The sequence below is a fragment of the Pyrus communis genome, chromosome 12 (genome assembly GCF_041283825.1).
Source record: "Pyrus communis isolate YQ-2024b chromosome 12, ASM4128382v1, whole genome shotgun sequence".
NCBI lineage: Eukaryota > Viridiplantae > Streptophyta > Magnoliopsida > Rosales > Rosaceae > Pyrus > Pyrus communis.
The window spans coordinates 954,225-975,634 of record NC_142576.1 but is presented as its reverse complement, the minus strand read 5'-3'; the positions used below and the strand labels follow the sequence as shown (position 1 = coordinate 975,634).

Sequence of the window (21,410 nt, the reverse complement as noted above, 5' to 3'; positions counted from 1 at the left end):
AGACCATATTTAAGAAAGCGATTTTCACATTTTTTCTTCTTCTGCACACATTTCTTTATTTGTGCACGTCCTTTGTTTAATTCAATGCAAAAGCGAGACAGAAAGTACGGTGGAGAAATTGAATCTCGAGAATTTAAAAAAAAAATAAAAAAGAAAAAAAACTTGTTGAATTTTTTAAATCGTATAAATCTTCATTGAAAATTAACCAATTTGATTACCGTGTTTCATAATATTGACATGGCCATGGAAATTCCCTACAATGCCCCTTCGTTCATCGAGAATCAAGTTCCTTCTCCCCTCTCCCGGAAGAGATTATCGGGATCCCTACCGGACTTATTTTTTCCGAAGACAATAAATACATCTGGCAAGGTTCGACAACCCCTTCGTAGTACCGTGGGTCGAGTTACTTCCCCGCCTCGCGCGATTGCTTGTTACCTAAGAAATCTCGTTACAACATTCTTTCACAAGCCATTAACCATCCATAACCAAGGAAAGAAAGTAGTTCATATGCCAATTTTGCTTGGAAGAGCTATCATCTTTCATCTCCTACCCAATTATCCTTCTCCTTAGGGCCAGTTGGCCCTTCCTCGCCGTAGATTTGAGTAGGAAACAACTCGATTAAGTTCTCGACAGAGAATCGAACAAAGAATGGAAGGCGATCAATCAACTTATCTAGTTCCGATCGTCCATCATACACAATGGTCGGACCCCAGTCTCGCATATACTGCAACCAACATGGTTCGGATATAACGCCATTGCCAAGGTACTCGGCCGCAACAATTTGATACTTGGTGCTCGAATCAATGAAGAACTTGCTCCGCGCAGCATCATTCCTTACTCCTATGTCAAACTTGGATGAACCCTGGAGGTACGTCCCGGGATGAGCATAGCTACTATGACCGTGTTTTGATGAGTACACAATCGGCTTACTCCCTTCGATGAACTCCAGGTCAAAAGCATCCACCCATCTGCCACCGCTGTGCTCTGAGAAATACACTTGCCAGAGTTCTCCCGTGAAGTTGTTCACTCGGAGAGTGAAGTGCTCCCAGTCACCGACATGTTCGCCTATCTTGTTCAGTGCAATATTTACCAAACCAATTTTAATGGTGGACGGTCCATTGAAGGGGCAGAACACCCACATAGCAATATCTGTAAAAGTTCCTCCCAATGCTGGTTTTACATGAACGTATAGCTCCGCACTGTCTATGTTTCCGGCCTTGAGAAGATTTTTAGCTTCATCATCGCTTGGCAAATCTATCCAAAAATCACTATCATTTTCCCCTCCAGCAGGCAAATTGGAGCCTCTGTAATCAATCGGTTCGCCATTCGCAGTGTCTTCCCGGTACAAAAGTGCCCCGTTTTTGAAAAACCATTGTACTGATGATGGCAAATAAACCTCATTAGGATGGAAGAACACTGTGGGGCCGTAGTGCTCAATTAGTGAATGAATCTGGTTCAGATTTGGCATTGCGTGTAAGGACGGATCAAAATTCTTCAAGCACGCAACTTCTAGCTCTTCATCGGAATCCAAGTAGGTACTGCAAAAGAATGTACCAACCGAAACACCACTGCAGAACATACCTCGTTTGCAGGGTCTTGTATTCCACACCTGAAATTGGTCCAACTTTGAATCCATGGCAAGTATCCGATCATGTGTTTCACAAGTATCTGTAAGATCTTCTCGTATGCACCTAACTTCTTCAGGGCTGGGTTCCTCAGGCTTGTCAGTGACCACAAAACCCATGGCCTTGTAACCAGCAGGTGGGTTTGGTAACCAAATATAACCACAACCATTATTACTTAAATCCGCATTCCAGACTAATGAGTAGTTAACCGGCTTTTTTAAAGCCGGTAACTCTAATGCTGAGCCTCGAGTACAACCATCTTCCACCCTTTTGGCAACCGTTTCACGCACCACAAGAACATACCCTCTCAATGGCTGGTCATTCCGCTGGCAGTAGTAACCAAGGCAAAAGAAGTCATCGGGGATCCCTGCAGGTCTATAAAAGGTGATACCCTTTGATTTGCCACGCAACAGACTACAGCTCCAGATGCTCTCAAAATTGGTGACTTGGATAACTTCAATTTCTCCGAGGCGTATTCTTCCAGTAGCAAATCCTTCGCCTGAAGAATTGACGGGACACATTCATCAGAAAACGAGTTCATAACAATACATTAACATTTACATAAAACGTGATAGTAAAACTCAGCATGACATTGGTGTTCTAGGTTTATTAGTTATAATCTTCTTTCTTCTTGGACCAGAGTTCAGGCAAAACATTAATTTTGAACAGTTTCAAAGAAACTCGAAATCGAGCTCCTCAAATGTAGCTTAAAGACGAGCTTCAAACTTTTACATTATGAATTCTTTTCCGCGTGTCAAACGCGGCCTACGTGTAATTAGGGAAGATTTTACAACTTTGAAACTTCTTAAAATTTGACATTTTAATCAAACATTGGACTATTGGAGAACATAATAAATTTAGAACTTTGAAGCTTTCAAACTCCAAGAACTTCAACTTTCAAAGGCTTTTCTGCAAATCTATGTTTCAAATATTGACCAAGTTCATGGACTTGTTAAAATTCCAAATTATTTAAAAAAAAAAATCTCTCTCCTTTTGACTTTGTGGGATGTTTGGGGGAAAGGGGGAGCTGCAAGTTTTGCAAAAATATGTGCACCTGAACCTCAGTAGGCACCGCCCATGAGAGTAGAATTATCTCCGTCCTACTCTCGTCCCCTTTTCTTCCTTCCTCTCGCATATTATTTTTTGTCTTATTATTTTTATAAAAAAAATTAATATAAAATATTGACGTGACTTAAATCGTTCAAATAAAAGAGAAATGAAGGGAAGGAAAGAGAGATTTGGCTCCTCCTTCCCCATGGCATTGAGCTTATTGGGAAAACTAAACTGCCTTTAATTAATTTATTTACTCAAAAACAAAGTTGGACCACCAAACAAAGACAAATAAATTGAAAAAAAAAAAAACATATGAAAGAAATCAAGAGTACAAGGTAAAGAAAGAAAAATCTTGAACCAGTTAGAAGTGATATCATTTAATATATTATATTAGCTTAAATGTCATTCTCCGTCAACTAAGAGACATCCACATTTTTGTCCTTTTACAAAGCACATGTTAATTTTAATTAGATTTTAACGGATTGCCTAGAATTGATTAACGAAGATTAATTTAGACAAATTAAAAATACTAAGACCAAATATATTGATAGGATAAAAGTTAAAACGCAATAATTATTTTGACATTTAAATATTTTGGTTGTTTGTCATATTTCCGAAGGGGACTTTTATATCCTTCAAACAAACACAATATAGCAAATCTGATGAATTAAGTTCTTGTGAAAAAGAATAATTAGCTAAAACAAGATGGACAACCTCAAGAAACCCATTAAAAGAAGCAGTTACAAGGGATAAGTGATTAATTGCAAAAGTGCTTCTGTTTAGGAAAGAAAGGATCTTGGTGGGAAATATTACCTTGAGGCCAGTGTGGAAGAGGTGAAGGCAGAGAGAAGGGCTGCGGCTGCGGCTGCGGCTCTGAGCAATCATACAATTGGTAGTCACTGCTCCTCCACCACCAGCACTCACACCCCAACATCTTCACCCCCTCTCTCTCAAATTCAACAACCCACAAAAAAGGTATCTCCAAGATTATGCTCCTCCTCACTCACCTTCTCAAATTTCTCTCTCCAACCATGTTTCTGAAATATTTTAGAGAGAGAAAGAAAGAAAGAAAGCTGTTTCCTTTCTCTCTCTACACTTGAGTCTTGAGAGAGAGAGAGGGAGAGGGAGAGTTGAAAAGAAAAGCAAGGAGAGAGAGGTTGAGTGAATACAAAGGAAGGAGAGAGAGAGAGAGAGAGAGAGAGAGAGAGCTGGTGGAGGTTGGTTCGGTTTGATTTGTTGTTTGCTTTTGCGTAAGAGTTTTCCACTTGGAAGGTGGTGGCTTTTTTTCGTTTCAAGTTCCGTTCTTTGTCTTCATTAATTTTTGTGAAGCCTTTACTGAATAAATATCTCCTTCACCCTCTCCGTCTTTCAAAACAGTTTATATAGGTTCACCATCATGAGATATTTTGTATTAATAAACATAAATATTTTAATAAAAAAAATATTCCATGTAATCAAAATATAAGTCAGCACATTACATCTTATGATATAATTAAAGATTATTTAACTTTTAATATTTCTCCACTTATATTATTCTATGTGTTATATTGACACATGTTATGAGTGCACTGAATCTCTTGAATAAACTCCCTATTTGTTTTTATAAATTCTGTATATTTTTATGCCTACCTTTACCAAAGAACAGAAACTTTGAACTTGAAAAAATTCATTTATTTTTTTAATGAACAAGACCATGGGATATTCTTTGACTTGGAGACTATTCTTCAAAAATACTTTTTTACATTACTTCTATTACTTTTCTTTTTGAACAAACTATATTATCTATTTTAAAGAGGAGAGTAAGTTTAGTTTCACAATTAGCTAGTAATAATGTGGTTCAAATTAGCCTTTGGCAAGAATCGAACTTAAGACTTATCACTCACAAATAAATAGAAATATCACTAGACTGTAGTATTAAGTCGTCCAATACTCCTATGACTTTAAATGCAATAAAATATTAATAAAAAGGTTTTTGATATGTTTAAATTGAATACAACGTGATATTACAAATTCTTTTTATACGTAATAAACACATGTATTTGGAAAAAGAAAGGAAGGATAACAAAGACTTTAATCATTACAACTTTTTAAAGTGTAATTAGAGTTCTCTTGAGGGTTATACTTCTAATTACAAGAAAATCTAGGCTGTAAGTTGAGTCTTGAGCTATTATTTTTTGTTGTGATACGCGATGAGAAAAATACTATAAAAAAGTAATACGTTTATGTGTACTCTCTTTCTTCTCCTAATTACAATCAAGATTTTTGTCCTATTTCCCATCCCACAATTATCAACTCCTCAAAAGTATTCACTATCTAATGATTGACACCTAATTTACATAAAAGTGTTTGTGATACTACCTAACTAAGTTTTTGCAATAGCAATTCCGTGCAGGTAAGATATTCATCTATGTTTAGTCATATTTGTTATTTTTATTTAATTTGTTTAAAAATAATGTTGAAACTAAAAATAATATGTGAAATTAGCCCCTTATTTCAAGTAAGGCCGTTGGATAAGTACTAGATTATATATGTAAAGATGCTTTGTTGGTGACAAAGATTGATGCTTTTGGCTTTTTTGTAAGTTGCCCTTTCACTTACTTGCTATCCTATCAAATTGGGTCCATTCTATAGTTCAACATTATTATAATTTTTCCTTCCAACAATATTACTATTTGTCTTCCAAATATCTATGACATTGAGAACAATCTTGCTCATCATCTTTAACGGATTTAGATTCATTTTGAAGTTTTGTGTCCGAGTTTACGGATTGAGTGATCATTAGCCCATCCTCCTAACCCCTTCATAAAAACTCAAAAACTTGAGTGACCCAGATTTCCTTACTCTTTTAAACGCTCTGCTAACTTCAAACACAAAAATTCAGAACGAGTCTAAATCCATCTTTAACTATCGTCCTATGTTCAATTCCATATCAAGTGTCGCAATAGTTGAATTAAAAGTCTAAAGCCGCCACATCGGACTTCAAATATTCAAAAGTAATATAAGCTGCCGGAGTACATGTTACACGAAGATATCATGGTCGGCACAAAATAATGTATAAAAATAAAATAAAAATTGAATAAAACAAGAGGTAGAATATAAATCATAATTCATCAAACGTTGACGTTGATTCCACCAACAAATAAAAAAGGATTTTAGCAGTGCTTTGTGAATTTAGTTCTTTCTTCTGATTTATTATTTCGACTTTTAATGTAGTTTTGAGCGTTCAAATTTTTTAAACCTTTCAACTTGTAACATATTATCGAATTTGACGGTTGAGGTTATTTTCGTCCATTCAAGTTGGAAAGACGAGGTAAAACTGGCATAGTCTTTTAAAGACAAATTGGCACGTCTTAAATGATTATGATTGCTCAAAACCAAAATGAAAGTCGAGCGGACAAAAAGAAGGTTACGAGACGAGAACATAGATAAAATTTTCTCGTTTTCCCTCAAATAATGATATTTTTTATGAAGCTTAATGAGACAAAATTGGTGCCGATCCTAGTAGCGCGCGCTTATAACTAAATAGGACATCAAAATGATTGGTGGTTATGAAGCTCAGTCATGTGAGTAAAGGTGTTGTAATCTGCTTCACAAACTACTATTTACAGTGTGTGAAGTTGAGTAATCATTCACTAGAGATTGTGAATGACTGATTTTTCTCAATCTCTTCTACCTTGGTTTCATAGAAGGCTAGGAGCAAGTTAGAAAGATTGAGAAATAGGACCATCTGATTTGATTTTTAAACAAAATTGATTATATTGGGCTTTATTTGTATAGGACAAAATTGGCCTCAATTTTCTTCTATTTTTGGGCTTATACGTCAAGCAAATTCTAAATTCTGACCCAAATACTTTTGGGCCATTGACCCAAATTTTAAACTTTCTTCAGTGCTCACTCCTCCTCCAGCTTCCTCAGCATTTTCTATTCAATCCATTTCCCACCGGAAAAACCAACAACATTAATGGCTTTCACCTCCAGCCGGAACTTCACTCCTTTCCGGTGGCCACGTCACCATGGACTCCATCCTCGCCTTCCGCCCCCTCCCCAACTGCTTCTTGCTGTCCCGAAATCCCCGCTTCTCAAATTTCGCCGTCAACCGCCGCATCAAAATAAAAACTTTCGCTTCCAAATCCCCGAAACACCCCCGAATTCCACTCCCAATTCCGCGCATTCCCCTCCTTTTTAGATTTCTAGAAGCTTCCAGAAGTGTTGGCTCGAGGGAAGAAGAAAGGCCGTCTCTTTCCGCCCAGCGCATTGCGACGCAGGTGGTGTTGGCGCTGTTCTGCTATGCAGTCGGGTTTTCACCGTTTCGGGGGGTTCGGAGTGTCGCATTCGCGGCGCCGCTGGTTCGGAGGCGGTTTTGGATAAGGAGGAGCTGAACTTGGAGTAGACGAAGAGGCTACTTGGAGTAGACGAAGAGGCTGCTGACGCTGTGTGTGTTGCTGAAGAGTGTGGGTGAGGTTAGAGTAGGAAATGGGGATGTGAAGCTCGTCGAGGCGGCATGGAAGGCGGTGAGGGGGAAGAAGGATGAGCTGCAGGACGAGATATTGATATCTGCAAACTACAAATGGCATCTGTTTATTGCTTAATATTGAGATAGACTCTTCTTGGTAATGGTAGGATTTGCAAAGAATTTTTGAAGAAAATGGCGGTGTTATTATGTTTATCTATTAGGAAATGAGAAATTTTTAATTGTGACGGGAACATGAGTGGTACACCACTATGTAATTGGTGGGAAATTTTAATTTTTAATTTATTAACTTTTTAACGCACATATCCACCAACAAACATATGTGACCTCATGTACACCCCCTCGTTCGAACCTTTGACTTAATGCAAGCTACATGAAGGTATGTTTGTTTGCAATTGCTAGAGGTACAAAGAATTGTTGATTAAAAACAATGTACTTCTTTTTCGTTGAATGTTCATCAACGGTGTATCCTGCTATGAAGGCGCAGTATAAATTAGTCGAAAGAAAAGAGAAGATACATTTACGCGAAAGGAAATAAAACTCGAAGATAAAGCTTGGAGAATGGATTCCTACAGAAGACCCATGACTGGTGAGGTGCTAAAGATAGGCTTCTCCTTGCCAATTTTCTGGCTTCTACTCTCACAAATGCTTTTCCTCCTCGGTTTCGCCTCTCCGAGCATTGTTATTATGTCTCTCATGGAATGCCTGTCTTTCAGGAGTTTTGCCATACAGAGAAGCGCGATTCGGAGGACGAGAAGCATTTCTTCCTGAACATGATTGCATTCACCGGGTATGCTAGGATCCAGTGTTTCTTCTAAGGTTCTCTTGCTTCTCACTTTCCTTCGAACCCACTCCACGATATCCACAGATTCCCCGAACGCAGGGTCTACAAGCATCTTTCCGGTTATAGCTCTAAACAGAACTACGTCGTAGCTGTAGATGTCAGTCTTTTCGTCTACCTTCAACGCGTATCCGTATTCTGTTACAAAACATTAGGGGAATAAGATTCAAATTAACATGGCTAACTAGTTTTTGACAGAAACCGTATTCTGGTAGTTAACTTACCAGGTGCAATGTATCCGTAAGATCCTGCCACCATTGAAACTATCTCGTTCTTGTGGATCATCGTCCTTGCTAACCCGAAATCTGCCACTCTGGCGTCAAGGTTCCCTTTCGGCATGAACTCGTATATCATCACCACGTCATGGTCGTTATGAAGGTACCCTAACAACCGAACAATGTTCTTAAGCCGGAGCCTGCCAAGGAGGTTCACTTCACCATATAGATCATCACCACTTTCGACATCTGTCCCCGACCTCCATAGCTTTTTAATTGCTACAACCGAATAGGGTCGATGGATTTCCGCCTTATAAACAACTCCGCTCCCGTTCATATGATGTTTGATTCTTGTATGCAAGCCAGAATGTCAGCACTTGTGAAGTTAATTCTTTGAAATGCTACTAACCTCCACGGCCACTCTTGATTGGTCTTGTTAAACCAACTGTCGCAGCTGTTATACAAGTACCATTTCCGATACATCCATCTCTCTGCGAAAAATGCTATTCCAACAGTCAAAATTACTAAGATTCCGACGATGAATCCAGTAACGATGCGTTTGATGTGCATATTCCGGTGAGGAGCTGCTGTCGCGGCTAAACTGTGAGAGCATGATGGAAGTATGCCTTCGCAAAGACCGGCATTGCCTACGAGATCATTCGGGTTTATGGTCCTTGGGATACCATTTGCAGGTACTGGACCTTCAAGCCTATTGTAGGACAAGTTCAGCATCTCCAAGGCTGGTGAGCTTCCGAAACTTTCCGGGATTTGACATACTAAAGAATTGTTGGATAGATCGAGAACTGACAATGTTGGCATTGCTGCTATTGGTCGGGGGATTTCCCCGTTGAACTGGTTGTTTCTGAGGTTCAGATTCACCAGCTTTTCACAAGAAGCTATGCTGTCTGGATTTTTTCCGGAGATATGGTTGTTTGAAATGTCGAGGACTGGGAGAGACGGGCAGTCTTGGAACTGGTCTGGTAACTTGCCTTCCAAGTTGTTGTTGGAAGCCATGAAGGTTTGAAGATTCATAAGGGAAATGATACTCGACGGAATAGATGATTCAAGGCGGTTGTGAGAGACATTGATGAAGGAGAGCGATGCAGACAGAGTAATGTCCAAAGGAATTTGGCCAGTAAGATTGTTTCCCGCCAATTCTAGCCTTTGAAAAACTGGAAGATTTCCTAGACCAACTGGGATGGATCCCGAAATAAGATTGTTTTTCATACGAACGCGAACCAATGACAAACATGTCGAAAGGCCTACTGGGATTGGACCGGAGAATGAGTTGTTAAACAAGATGAGTTTAGTGAGATTGCCGGAAGCACACAAACCTGGTGGGAGATCACCTGACAATGAATTCGATGACACATCCAACCATTGCAACGGGGAATTCTTTCCGAGATTTGTTGGAAGATGACCTGTCAACGAGTTCTGCCACAGCTCAAGTACCTCTAACTTGGTTAATTCGTGGAGGTTGGCAGGAACTGAACCTGTGAGCTTGTTGCACATTAAGTTCAAAAGCTGCAGATTCGTCAACTGCACAAGCATTTCAAGAATCTCTCCAGAAATCTTATTATCGGAGAGATCCAAGAACGCTAGCGATGTAATGTTACCAACATGTGGTGGGATTTTTCCTGTGAAATTGTTTTTGTACAAGTAAACTGTGGTGAGTTTTTGCAGCCTACCTAATTCAAGTGGAATTTGGCCACTGAGGCTGCCAACTGCCAAGTCAAGATACTGAAGATTGGTGAGGTTGCCAAACTCCACCGGGATTGCGCATTCAAAAACGTTGTATCCGAGAATAATAGTCTCTAGCAACGAAAGCTGCCCAAGTTCTCTTGGAAGGCTTCCCATGAGATTGTTACCAGAGAGGCCAAGAAACTTCACATTTTGCAAGTTCTTGTAAGATGTAGGGATCGAACCTTAAAAGAAGCTCCTTCTGAAATCAAGGCTTTCGAGGGAGGTTGTGTATCTAAGATCAACTGGAAGAAATCCTGAGAAGTTGTTGCTCGATGCATTGACTGATGTCAGTCCTGAAGCCCTTCCGAAACCTGTTGGAAATTTGCCAACAAATTTGTTTTGGCTCACACCAATGCTCTTCAGCGACGTAAGATTGGTTATCATTTTTGGCAACGATGTGTCAAATGCATTGCAAGAAATGTTGAGCATCAAAAGACTGCGCAAGCCTTGAATGTGATCAGATACATGGCCACTGAGGTTCATGTTGGAGATGTCCAGCTTCTCTACAAACCCTTTTGAGTTACACCAAACTTCGGTCCAATTGCAATGTGGCAAACCTCCCTCAACTGCGTTGTTCGGCATTTTCCAATCTTTGAGGCCGCCGGTTGGATCAACGAGACTAGATTTGATCGAAAGTAAGGTCAACCACTCCACATCCGGCGCGGTTTGAGCAAAAACAAGAGTGGTGGCAGTGAAACAGTAGAAGAACACCAAGAGGGTTGACATCTTTGTTGTTCTTCTCTCTGTTATGTTCCTTCTCTTATCAGGGTGGTGGCATTTTCTGGGCTTTTTCAAACAGAGGGAGTAAGAGAGTGCCAAAACTCTAGAGGAGTTATATGAATCTGAGAGACGGACAGAGAGAAGATAGAATCTCGGGTGCAGAGGTAAACGCTTTTAACCGCTTAAGCTTCAAGCCAATTGATAGATGAAGGAATTAACTTATTTAAGAGACAGACACAGAGAAGCCAAGGCCTCGAATACATGAGTAAATGCTTTTAACTGGTTGAGCTTCAAGCCAATTACAAATTTGTTTTGGTTTTGATAACTAATGACAAATGTGGGGTGCCCCTGAGCTTTAAGCCAATTGCAAATTTGTTTTGGTTTTGATAACTAATGACAGATGGGGGGTCCCCGCGGGCCGCCGTCGGGGGGGGGGGGGGGTGGTGGTGGGGTGGGGTGGGGTGGGGTTGGAGGTTGGAGGGATGTGGAGGATTAACTTATTTGAGAGAGCCATACCAAAGTCAAGGCCACAGATGCGTGATTAACTTATTGGAAATACGTGGGTTGGAGGGATGTGGAGGATTTACTTATTTGAGAGAGCCATACCGAAGTCAAGGCCACAGATGCGTGAGTAAATGCTTTTAACTGCTTGAGCTACAAGTCGGTTGCAAATTTGTTTCGAATTTCGGCAGATAAGGGATTAACTTATTGGGAATACGTGGGTTCTCGGGATCTGCAGCAGCTAAATTATATGGAGTTATTGGAAACTAATAAGTGAATTGACTGTCAAGGTTTGGAGTTATTTGAAATCTCCCAGACAGCAAAACATGGAGAGAATGTGTTTTCCAGATGATAAATACTTCCATTATTCTTATAATTCATCATTAGTCAACTCAAATGGCATTAATTAACTATTAATTAAAATTATTCTGGAAAAAATTGTGCTTTGGTTAACAAAAAAAATCTTCTGTTAAACTTGTAAAAATGTTTATTTTTCCTTTTCATGATTACTTTGAGGGTGAGTCGTGGCGTAACGGAAATGCTGTTTTTTTATGATCGAAAGGTCACTAATTCGAGTCATGGAAATCTCTTTGCAAACCTATGACAAACATCCCCCCTCCCAAATTCTCACAAAGTGTCCCCGAGGGGGGGGGTAGGGCGGGGGCTTATTGCCTTAGGGTCACCCTTTACCATGTTTGCTTGCAAAACATTGACATTATTCATATGCTTTATAGTATTTTAACTCCCCCTTTGTTTCTAAGGCCATCCACGTTGGATCGGAAAATTCAGTTGATTCTCATTTTGTAGGAATCAAACTCCTCAGGTCAAAAAAATGAGTTTTATGAGAGTGATTTCAATTCTTAAGTCCAATACATTGAATTCATGAGAATGTAATAGAAACAAAGAAGAAAAAAAATTGGAAAACGAGAGTGTGGTATCACTGCTGCATCGTGAAATCAAGGATTGAATTCATTCGCATTATGGGTTAAATGGTTAATGAAATAGTGAATGAAATCAGTTGTCTAATGAGCTAATTGGTAATGGACATGAATTTGAGCAGATGAGAATCTCTCCATGTTACAATGTGCAAAAACATTAGGAGATAGACAACTCGGAACTTTCTTCATATCAGGAGAGAGAGGGACTACCAAATTCCAGTCACTTCCATAACTTCACATGCACTCATCTGGCAGATTGCAATTATATATTCATAAATCTAAAAAAGTGCAAATAAATATTTGGATTGCAAAGAAGATTAGATAATAATTGAAAAGCATAAAGAAGATGAAAAGGCTGGAGGCCATGTGAAAAGAAAAGGATTCACTTCAATCAAATTCGTTAGGTGCCCCCACATGGTGGTGATATGCCAAAAAACAAAGCCAGTAAAGCTAAAGCGCCACCGCCACAGCCGCCGCCACCACCACTAATCATTCATTCATCCATTATCAAAGGAAAACTAATGAAAATGGTTTGAAAACTTTGAGTTTTAACGATAAGGACAAAATAAAAGGTAAAGTGAGTGTAAAAATGTGGTTTTTCGTTAAAATAAACAGTACCGTGGGCTTTTCGTTAAAACATCCCTTTATCAAATCAAGACGGAGGAGGAACCAATGAAATTGTGCGCATGACACTATATGAAGATATGAAATTATAGTAGCTCCCTGTCAGTTAGTAAAGTGTGGTTTGGAAATGTTTTTAACATGATTGAAATTGTTTTTAGAAAAAATGTTTCTGAGTTTAAAAGTATTTAAAGTGCTTCATGCTAGAAGCGTCAGTTATGTGTTTCTTATAAGAATCACTTTAAGTATTTTTTAGGATTCACTTGCATTAAAGATTAGTTTCAATAACATTTTCACGAAAAATGTTTTCAACAATTTTAAAAGCAATCCCAAATGAATCTTAAATTAATACGAGAATTTTTTTTGGTCAAAAGTTAATGCGGTATTAACCACTTGTCTGTTCATGAACAAACTATTATTTTTTTAAACTGCTGAAATTTTGTCGTAATGGTTGAAAGCAATCATATCTATGTACTCTGGTGTGCAATTCTTACTGATTTTCATTTCGTCTAATAACTAATTATTTAACCAACTAACAATACCACCCTACGCAAAATATGAGTTTCAGATTATGATTAAATTGTGAAGTGAGCACAATTAAGCGGTCGACGGTGTATTAACTTACTAATTAGTTAGCACTTAAGTGGTGATGTAATGTATCACATCATGATTGAGAAGTTTGGGCCACGTGGGTGTTGAATCTGGACTTTTGGGCTTAAGTTGTAAAAGGTCCAGGGAAAATAAGGACCAAAGTGGAGAGACCTAATGGACTTGTATTGTGGTGGTGGGCCCAATACTACTGATTAGCCCAATACTCGGTCACAACATCACAGCAGAGCCCAGAGCAATGAAACTCAAAAACTTGTCAGTCTGTCAGCTTCTCTGACACAATCAGTCCGTCGGGAGCCTATAATTTGAAAATGATACAATGCACTAGTATGTGTGATACACTATTGTTTTGGATGGTTGACTTTATATGGGTGAATGTTGATAATTTTGATTTAGTTATTTAGCATGTATACCATACATCGGTACAGAGACGACAGTGCATGCAAAATGTCACATTTAAATATATATTACATACATCTGTGTATAGATTTCTGATTCGGAATAGCTCATAAATTATCATTACATGTACACAGATGCATGTAATATATATTTAAAGGTGACCGATGCACAATAGACAAACCCAACATAATGTTTACTCGCCGTCCGATTAGCAGCTGACACTTTTTAGAACCTTAGTATGCACGCTAGGAATTTTAGCTTGGAGGGAGTTCAACCATGAACCTCCCACATGTAAGGTCATCTTCAATTGACCTGACCATAGAGCTAAAAATAGCTTGAAATGACACAAAAACCCCAAAGGGCATCTCCCACATGTAAGGTCATCTCCAACTGAGGGCTTGGCCAAAGGGCTTGTGGCTCCACCTGGCCAAAAACCCCAAATCAGGCCAACGGGCTGGCCATTTCCAGTCAACCAGCCTTCCAGCACCAAAATGTCAAGCTTGACATTTTGTCAGCTTTCCTGCTTAACCCATTTGAATGCCAACGACAATCTGGCGTCAGCATGATCAGGTTATTTGAAATTTTTTTTTTTGGACAAATTTACAAAAAAAAAAAAAAAAAAAATCTATTTTTTTTCCTATAAATACCTAAGACATTCCTACATAATTTCTGACATACTTTTCACTTTAGTGTTACTCACTTTAGCGACATGTGTCACTCGAAATCATATCCGAAAAATTATTGAGATTACATAAATATAAGAAATCTGGAGAGTTACTCACGTTAACGACACGTGTCACTTAAAATCTTATCCAAAAAATTATTGAGATTATATAAAGATAAAAAATTCAAAGGCTTATTCATTTGACAACAAGTGATACTCAAAATATGTTCGAAACCCTTATTTTAATATGGTAGTTTAATTTAATTAACCATATTAATTCAATTAAAATAATATTTTATGTTTGGCCTATGACACTTTGGCCCCCTCGGTTAGAGATGGTATAAAATATGGTATGACATTGTTCATTAAAATATAATTTATTGCAGGGTTAAAAGGAGCCTTTTAGCCCTTGTTTGGTTGGAGATGACCTAAATATATTATTTTGGTACTATTTTTGATATGAGATTCTATACTTCAATACGCTTCCTCACGAGTGATCCCATAGAGACACAGAGTCACACAAGGTACCAGTTTCCACTCCAAAGTTGATTAGTTCATTATGCTAGAGCTAAAAATCTTTTCAGACCCTGATAATTATTCATTTACTAGAACCAACACATTTTGTCCTTAACACGCAATCGTTCATTTAACACTGTTAAACTGAAACTAAGACCCATCACTTATATATTAAAAAAAAAAATCATTAAACTGTAAAACTAACAAAGATGTATGCGCTTTCAAAATCTTCATCAATCTTTTATATATGAACATAAAAAAACTATCGTAAGTACTTCTAACTTAAAAGATGGTATCGTATACCTCAGGACACATGATCCATGGATCCTTTCGTTCTAGTTTGAAACTAGTTGGACTATTCTGCGGCAGGTCAGAGACGACAAACAAATCAAACCCAAATTCGAAGGAAAAACCCTCCCCATCCCAAACTCTTTGATTTTCTCGAGAAAGTCCCCAATTTTCTCGAGAAAGCGATATCAACCCAAAATTCAGAGGCTCCCTTACTATAATGAGACTCAAGGCGTGGTTTGTGCTCACAGCGCTTGTGCTTGCCGCCGCCGCGATTCAACAAAGCGCCGCCTTTGATTCGTCGTCGTCGTCGTCTTCCCGCCGCCAGACTTCGGTGGAGGCTTACGTCACGCTGCTGTACGGAGATGAGTTCCTATTGGGCGTTCGAGTGCTCGGGAAGTCGATACGGGACACTGGATCGACCAAGGACATGGTGGCTCTGGTCTCCGACGGCGTCTCCGATTACGCCATGAAGCTTCTCCAGGTGATTAATTCTTGTTCCTGTTTCTAGTTAAGGAAGCTGAATTGAGTTTAGGCTTTAGTTGAGTTGTAGACTTTCCTATTGGAGAAGTGATTTTAGAAAGAAAAAAAAGCTGCTTTTTTCTAATTCCATTTTTGGTTTTGGTGAAGTTGGATTTAACTGAATCGAAAAGTGATTTTGGAAAAAGCTGAAGTTAGCTGCTTTTTCCTGAATCGGGTATTTGTTTGAGTGAAGTGCGAGCTGCGAAAAACAGCCCGGAATCAGGTTTATTGTAAGCTTGATTAGTTTTTGTGATTAATTGTGCAGGCTGATGGATGGATAGTGGAGAAGATTAGTTTATTGGCAAATCCTAATCAAGTCCGGCCGACGAGGTTCTGGGGTGTCTACACAAAGCTCAAAATATTTAACATGACTAACTACAAGAAAGGTGAAAACTTCGATGATTTCGTAGTTCTCATAGGATATAACAAATCAAAGATGCAATATTTTTAGTTTAAGATTTTGAAGTTCACTCTTTTTTTTTGTGTTTCTTATCGCCGGGAGTTTGATTGTGCAGTTGTGTATCTCGATGCGGATACTATTGTTGTCAAGAGCATTGAGGATCTTTTCAAATGCAGTAAATTCTGTGCTAACTTGAAGCATTCTGAGAGGCTGAACTCCGGGGTGATGGTAGTTGAACCGTCGGAAACTCTTTTTAACGACATGATGAGAAAAGTGACCACTTTGCCTTCTTACACTGGAGGTAACATAATCTTCATGTAATTTTAATCACTTTGCACTACCTGTGAGTTCTTTCAGCGTAATTCTTTCTCCATCTGCATGTTGTATTGAACATTGATCTGTAGTCTGTACTGTTGGAGTGTAGTTTAAATGCATAGTCAAACCCAATGTGAGAAAAAAATTCTGAGCTTCCAAGTGAAGTTTATGTTTAGGAAAAGGAATTTAGTTCAACTTTATTGATATGGTTCTGTAAAAACTGATTTCATATTAAATTGGATTGCACTGTTGATGTCAATGGCTCAAATAATTTCTTATATGTACATGTCGCTCTGTCAAAAGGAGTTCCTTGATATCCCTGGTTAAATACTCAAGTACATGCTTAGTGTCAAGTTGGTTGTTATAATGTGTATCATATGTTTCTCACTCATTGGGTTTTCTTTGGAGAAAGCACTAATCCATTGTAGTCGTTCGTCTCTCTAAACTTTTATGACCCTAATTATTTATTACAGGAGATCAGGGATTTCTGAATTCATATTATTCCGATTTTCCAAATGCCCATCTCTTTGAGCCCAATTTATCGCAGGAGGTGCAAAAGTCTAGACCAGTTCCTGAAATGGAGCGACTTTCCACTTTATATAATGCAGATGTCGGTCTTTATATGCTGGCAAACAAGGTATGTATCAATAGCTTTTCGACATGTTATATTAATGCTAATCGACTAGTTTACATGTCTTCATTGCCATGCATGATATCGATGCCTGCACATTTACTCCCAAATTTAAAGTACCATAGAAGGAGATAATATTTCTATTGTATACACTTGAAGAATAAGTTTTGGCATTGGAGAAGTTATTTGGTTTTCAATAGTGAAACCTCAGGGCCGGAACCCAAGTAGAACCTTTATATGAGTTTAATGATAAAATAAAAACAACCCTTTAATTGGTACATGTGAAGCTAATTGGATTAAAAAACTGCCAAGAATATCACTGGTTCTGTGGTGCTACTTTCTGACCCATGTATATAGCTGTAGAGGGAACTCCAAATTCGACCAGTAATGATTTGTTATATCTACATTCTAGAATACAATTTTCTTTAGTTTGTCCTTTTGAGCAATAAGGTGTGACACATATGAAGTCGCTAAATGGAAATGGACCTTTGATTTCTATTTTTCACCTTTTTTTTTTAATATTTTTTATGCCAATTAAGGTGTCTAATCTGTTTATGCTTTATACTCTCAGTGGATGGTAGATGAAAGTGAACTCCGTGTCATTCACTATACGCTTGGCCCCCTCAAACCTTGGGATTGGTGGACATCTTGGCTTTTGAAACCGGTCGATGTCTGGCAGGTACTGCTTTGAATTCAATTTTCTAATAATCTATGTGTTTGTCTGATTTTTCATTTTAAATATTATACTGTAACTTTTGCATTCAAAGAAGTTATAAGCTATGACTTTCATTTATACTGCAGAATGTTAGGGTACAGCTTAGGGAAACCCTTCCAAGAACTGGAGGTGGTGGAAATCCAAATGATGCTCTTCTTTTGAAGTTTCTTTTCCTGCTACCATTTTGTGCTCTACTATTTTGTTACTATCGGTCTTGTGTTCAGGTTAGTAATTACATGATTAATTTGGCCGAATGTCAAGAAATGGTTATTTTGTTTTCTGGATATCAAGGTGTGTCAATTTTGGTGCAGACACAGGATTACTTTGGCTCATTGTGTAGAAGTTCATTGTATGATCAAATCAAGCACCTTTGCTACAAAATTAGATCTATGGGGATACCTAATTATACTGTTGTTTCCACGTCTTCCTCTATAAATCCCAATCATCAGGTTAGATCGCTTGTCTCAATTTTGTATGTTGAATCATGTACAAAATAACTTCACACCAAACGTTACTATATTCTGTTGTCATTAGAAATTCTTTGTTCTAGAGACTTCTGTCGTGAAACAATCCTTAATGTGATGCAGTCCAAGGTGCCAGTTTACTTGGGTGGAATCTCTATTGTTGTTTGTTTCATGGCTGCCCTGGTGGCCCTTGCCGTTTCTCTTGCAATTGTGCCTCGACAAGTTATGCCATGGACTGGTTTACTGTTGATGTACGAGTGGACATTCACTATCTTCTTTGTATTATTTGGAGGTTATCTGCATCTAATTTATCAGTGGGGAAAGACAACTGCAGTGCAAGCAGAAACCTCGCCCTCTGCTCCCAAATCAGTTGATTATGATTCTGGAAAAGGTAAGCTTTCTTGAATTAAACCAGTGCCGACATTCACGGATCAAGTTCAGCTAATTAGTTCCTTGTTTGCTTGTGTATTTGTTTTCCAACTCAATCAATGGTTATTTGATGTGTTATAGGTCATCAACGGCAAGCATCTTTATGTGATAATGCTAGATTGTATTATGGGTTAGGAATGGCTTTTCTGGCTGTTGCTGCGCCATCTTTGCCATGTCTTTTCGGGATAACAGCTCTATTTTTACGGTAATTTGCTTGACCAGTTATAGTTTTCTGGGTTACTTATTCATCTTTGAAAATAATGCGATTAAAGAGAATGATTAATAACAATATGCATCGTCACGACATTTAACAGGCTGGGTTTGATGGTCGTTGGAGGTCTAGTTTTGGCATCTTTCATGACATACGCTTCAGAGCACCTTGCAACTAGGTCATTTTTGAGAGGCTTCGAAGAACGAGATGCTACGAGAAGTAGGAGCTTATGTTTGTTGTGTTGACCCGCGAGCAAACCTAGTTGAACCTGTGTTTGATTCCTTCTGTTGTAACCTGTTTCACATGGAATCCCCACGATTAGCTTGTAAAGTACTGCAGTAAGTTTGTTGATTTTAGAATTTTTTTTGCTTTTCATCTAAGAAATTTTGGTACAATATTCTTTCAAAAGCTATAAATCATAGTTCCGACATTGTTCTGTACAATGGTAATCTTTGATATCACTTAAAAGTGCCGGTGCCATACCAAGATACAACCATTTGAAATATCTCACACATTTAGAAGTTGAAGTTTTCTTAGTTACATTCACCTAGCCACTACTTAAAAATCCTTCAAAATACTCCCACTTTGTTCAAGTGCTCTATTTTATAATACGAACAGACGATGGGTTGGTATGTTATGGATTTAAAATGGGGGTGGATCCGCGATGTGAACTTCTTTACACAACTTTTGACATGTTTTTGTTGAGCGCACTTCTTAATGTATTTTGACGGTCCAAACTGTTTATCTTTTAGAACATCATTCATATATCATTTTTAGACAAATTTAAATCCATTAAGACGTTCATATATAGTTAAAAATATAGATAAATTCGGTTCTACAAAGTAATCCACCCGCCATGTGATTTCAAATTTGGGTGATTTTTGGTAGATGCGATCTTTGAGAGAAGACTAAAAAAATAGACAGTTTAGATCGTTGAAATAAATTATGAATTGGGTTCCACAAAAACATGGGTCAAAAGTTGTGTATAAAAAGCGGTGACATCATTCGGTCTCCTTTAAAAAATAAATAATGTGTTATAAGATGAGTTGATTGGCAAATATCTAGTGGTTGATGTGATGACTATAGTTGAAATGTATTGGAGAAAAGCTTTAATAAGGTAACCTAATCACATAGCTGGTTAGGTTACTCTCACATACTCACAAGAATGAGATTTTTTGCCTCACGGATAATGCTTTCATGGAGAAAAGCTTTGGTAGGGATTGTATTTACAACCTCTATTGAATTGCTTTCGAGAAAAGTCTTAGTAGGGTAATTTAACCATGTGGTTAGTCAGGCCACTCTCACAAGAGTGAGATCTTGTGCTTAGCAGATTGGACCTACGTGGAGCCATACAATACCTAAACATAAAGGACCTTGCTTCTTTGAAAGAGCGACTTGTCAATTTGTCAATCACGTGATTATGCTGTACTACTAAAATCTTTCTTGTATACAAAATTGCCAAAGTGGGATCATCTTAACCTAAAAGCATGCACGTGTTCACTATGCTTTAACAGATCAAGAAATGAATAAATAAAAAACAGCCTCCTCCATTAGCGTCGCCCTCCACTAACTGAAAGCACACTTTCGAATTCAATCAATCAACACATTTGGATTCAAAAATCTCTTTGAATCAATCCAACTTGCTGAATTTATATACCCTAAAGTTGTACGGACACAACCCCCCTCCCCTCAACAAAGTGATTCTTCACTAAGATGCATTATCTGTATAAATAATGACACATCATTGTTGCCACTTGAAAACTTTGAAGGGAAAAAAAGGGAGATGCCAAATCAAAGCTGCAACAAGATTTTTTATTTGGTGCTGGAAGTTGATCTGTCTTCTCTAATTTGCTCATGGGATTCTGAATCTCAATCAGGTTAAATCTGAACTGTCATCGAACTAATCACCAATTTTTCAACCATATAGTACAATATTAATAAATTATTATTTATTTAATTTTAATTTTAACTAGCTTTGTCACTGAGTCTTTGATGAGTCACAGGCCAGTAGAAAAATAAATTGGATTGTTTTGTTTATTCTTTTTCATTGTATAGTTACACGTCATTTGGCACTAGGTGACACACATGGTGACTAACTCAAAATTTAAATAATGAGAAGGAAAAAAAAAAGGAAGAGAGAAAATGATGGAGGATTTTACACTTTACTAGTGATCCCCTCGTCGTCCTTATCCCAAAGTGTATGTAGTAGTAGTAGTAGTAGAAGATAAGCTAGTAGTATAAATATTAACATGAAAAAAGCTACAAATATGCCCCCACCCCCTATTTATGGCTTTTAAAATGTGATAGATGGTGGAGTGCCAAAAGATTCCACCTTCCCCATGAAGGTTCAACTTAAAGAGTATCCTTTTTTTCTCTTGTACATAAGTGTTTAAGGTAGACAATGTTTTGTGTTGAACAACTGTATATGAATACTGTCACATTATATCACCGATTCTCTTTCAAACATGGGTAGAGAAAGAAAGGAGGAGAGAGCATGAACTAGAGAAGAGGGAGAGATG

The 21,410-nt window shown here is 38.1% G+C and overlaps 2 protein-coding genes and 1 pseudogene across 2 annotated transcripts; 1 reads left to right on the top strand and 2 right to left on the bottom strand.

Moving 5' to 3' along the window:
* Positions 1 to 29: 29 nt before the first annotated feature.
* On the bottom strand, positions 30 to 4,036 carry LOC137744925 (hypothetical protein At1g04090). The gene is made up of 2 exons (XM_068484741.2): positions 3,492 to 4,036; positions 30 to 2,124 (listed from the first exon to the last, which is right to left on the bottom strand). The coding sequence occupies exons 1-2, from the start codon at positions 3,610 to 3,612 to the stop codon at positions 533 to 535; spliced, it is 1,713 nt and encodes a 570-aa protein (XP_068340842.2). The 5' UTR covers positions 3,613 to 4,036; the 3' UTR covers positions 30 to 532.
* Positions 4,037 to 7,705: 3,669 nt separating this feature from the next.
* Positions 7,706 to 10,866, bottom strand: LOC137744737 (uncharacterized; annotated as a pseudogene).
* A 4,244-nt stretch (positions 10,867 to 15,110) lies between these two features.
* On the top strand, positions 15,111 to 19,334 carry LOC137745287 (inositol phosphorylceramide glucuronosyltransferase 1). Its single transcript, XM_068485219.2, has 10 exons — positions 15,111 to 15,688; positions 15,992 to 16,112; positions 16,242 to 16,427; positions 16,915 to 17,078; positions 17,644 to 17,751; positions 17,874 to 18,011; positions 18,099 to 18,236; positions 18,375 to 18,642; positions 18,762 to 18,885; positions 18,995 to 19,334. Exons 1-10 carry the CDS (start codon positions 15,425 to 15,427, stop codon positions 19,134 to 19,136), a joined length of 1,653 nt encoding a protein of 550 aa, XP_068341320.2. The 5' UTR covers positions 15,111 to 15,424; the 3' UTR covers positions 19,137 to 19,334.
* Positions 19,335 to 21,410: the final 2,076 nt, after the last annotated feature.

Excerpts from the sequence above, each read along its gene's own strand:
- LOC137744925 (XM_068484741.2), bottom strand. The coding sequence starts at position 3,612 with ATGTTGGGGTGTGAGTGCTGGTGGTGGAGGAGCAGTGACTACCAATTG. Across the intron at positions 2,125-3,491 it reads TCTTCCACACTGGCCTCAAG|GCGAAGGATTTGCTACTGGA; the intron begins GTAATATTTCCC and ends TCAATTCTTCAG.
- LOC137745287 (XM_068485219.2), top strand. The coding sequence starts at position 15,425 with ATGAGACTCAAGGCGTGGTTTGTGCTCACAGCGCTTGTGCTTGCCGCC. Across the intron at positions 17,752-17,873 it reads AACCGGTCGATGTCTGGCAG|AATGTTAGGGTACAGCTTAG; the intron begins GTACTGCTTTGA and ends TTTATACTGCAG. Across the intron at positions 18,237-18,374 it reads CTATAAATCCCAATCATCAG|TCCAAGGTGCCAGTTTACTT; the intron begins GTTAGATCGCTT and ends AATGTGATGCAG.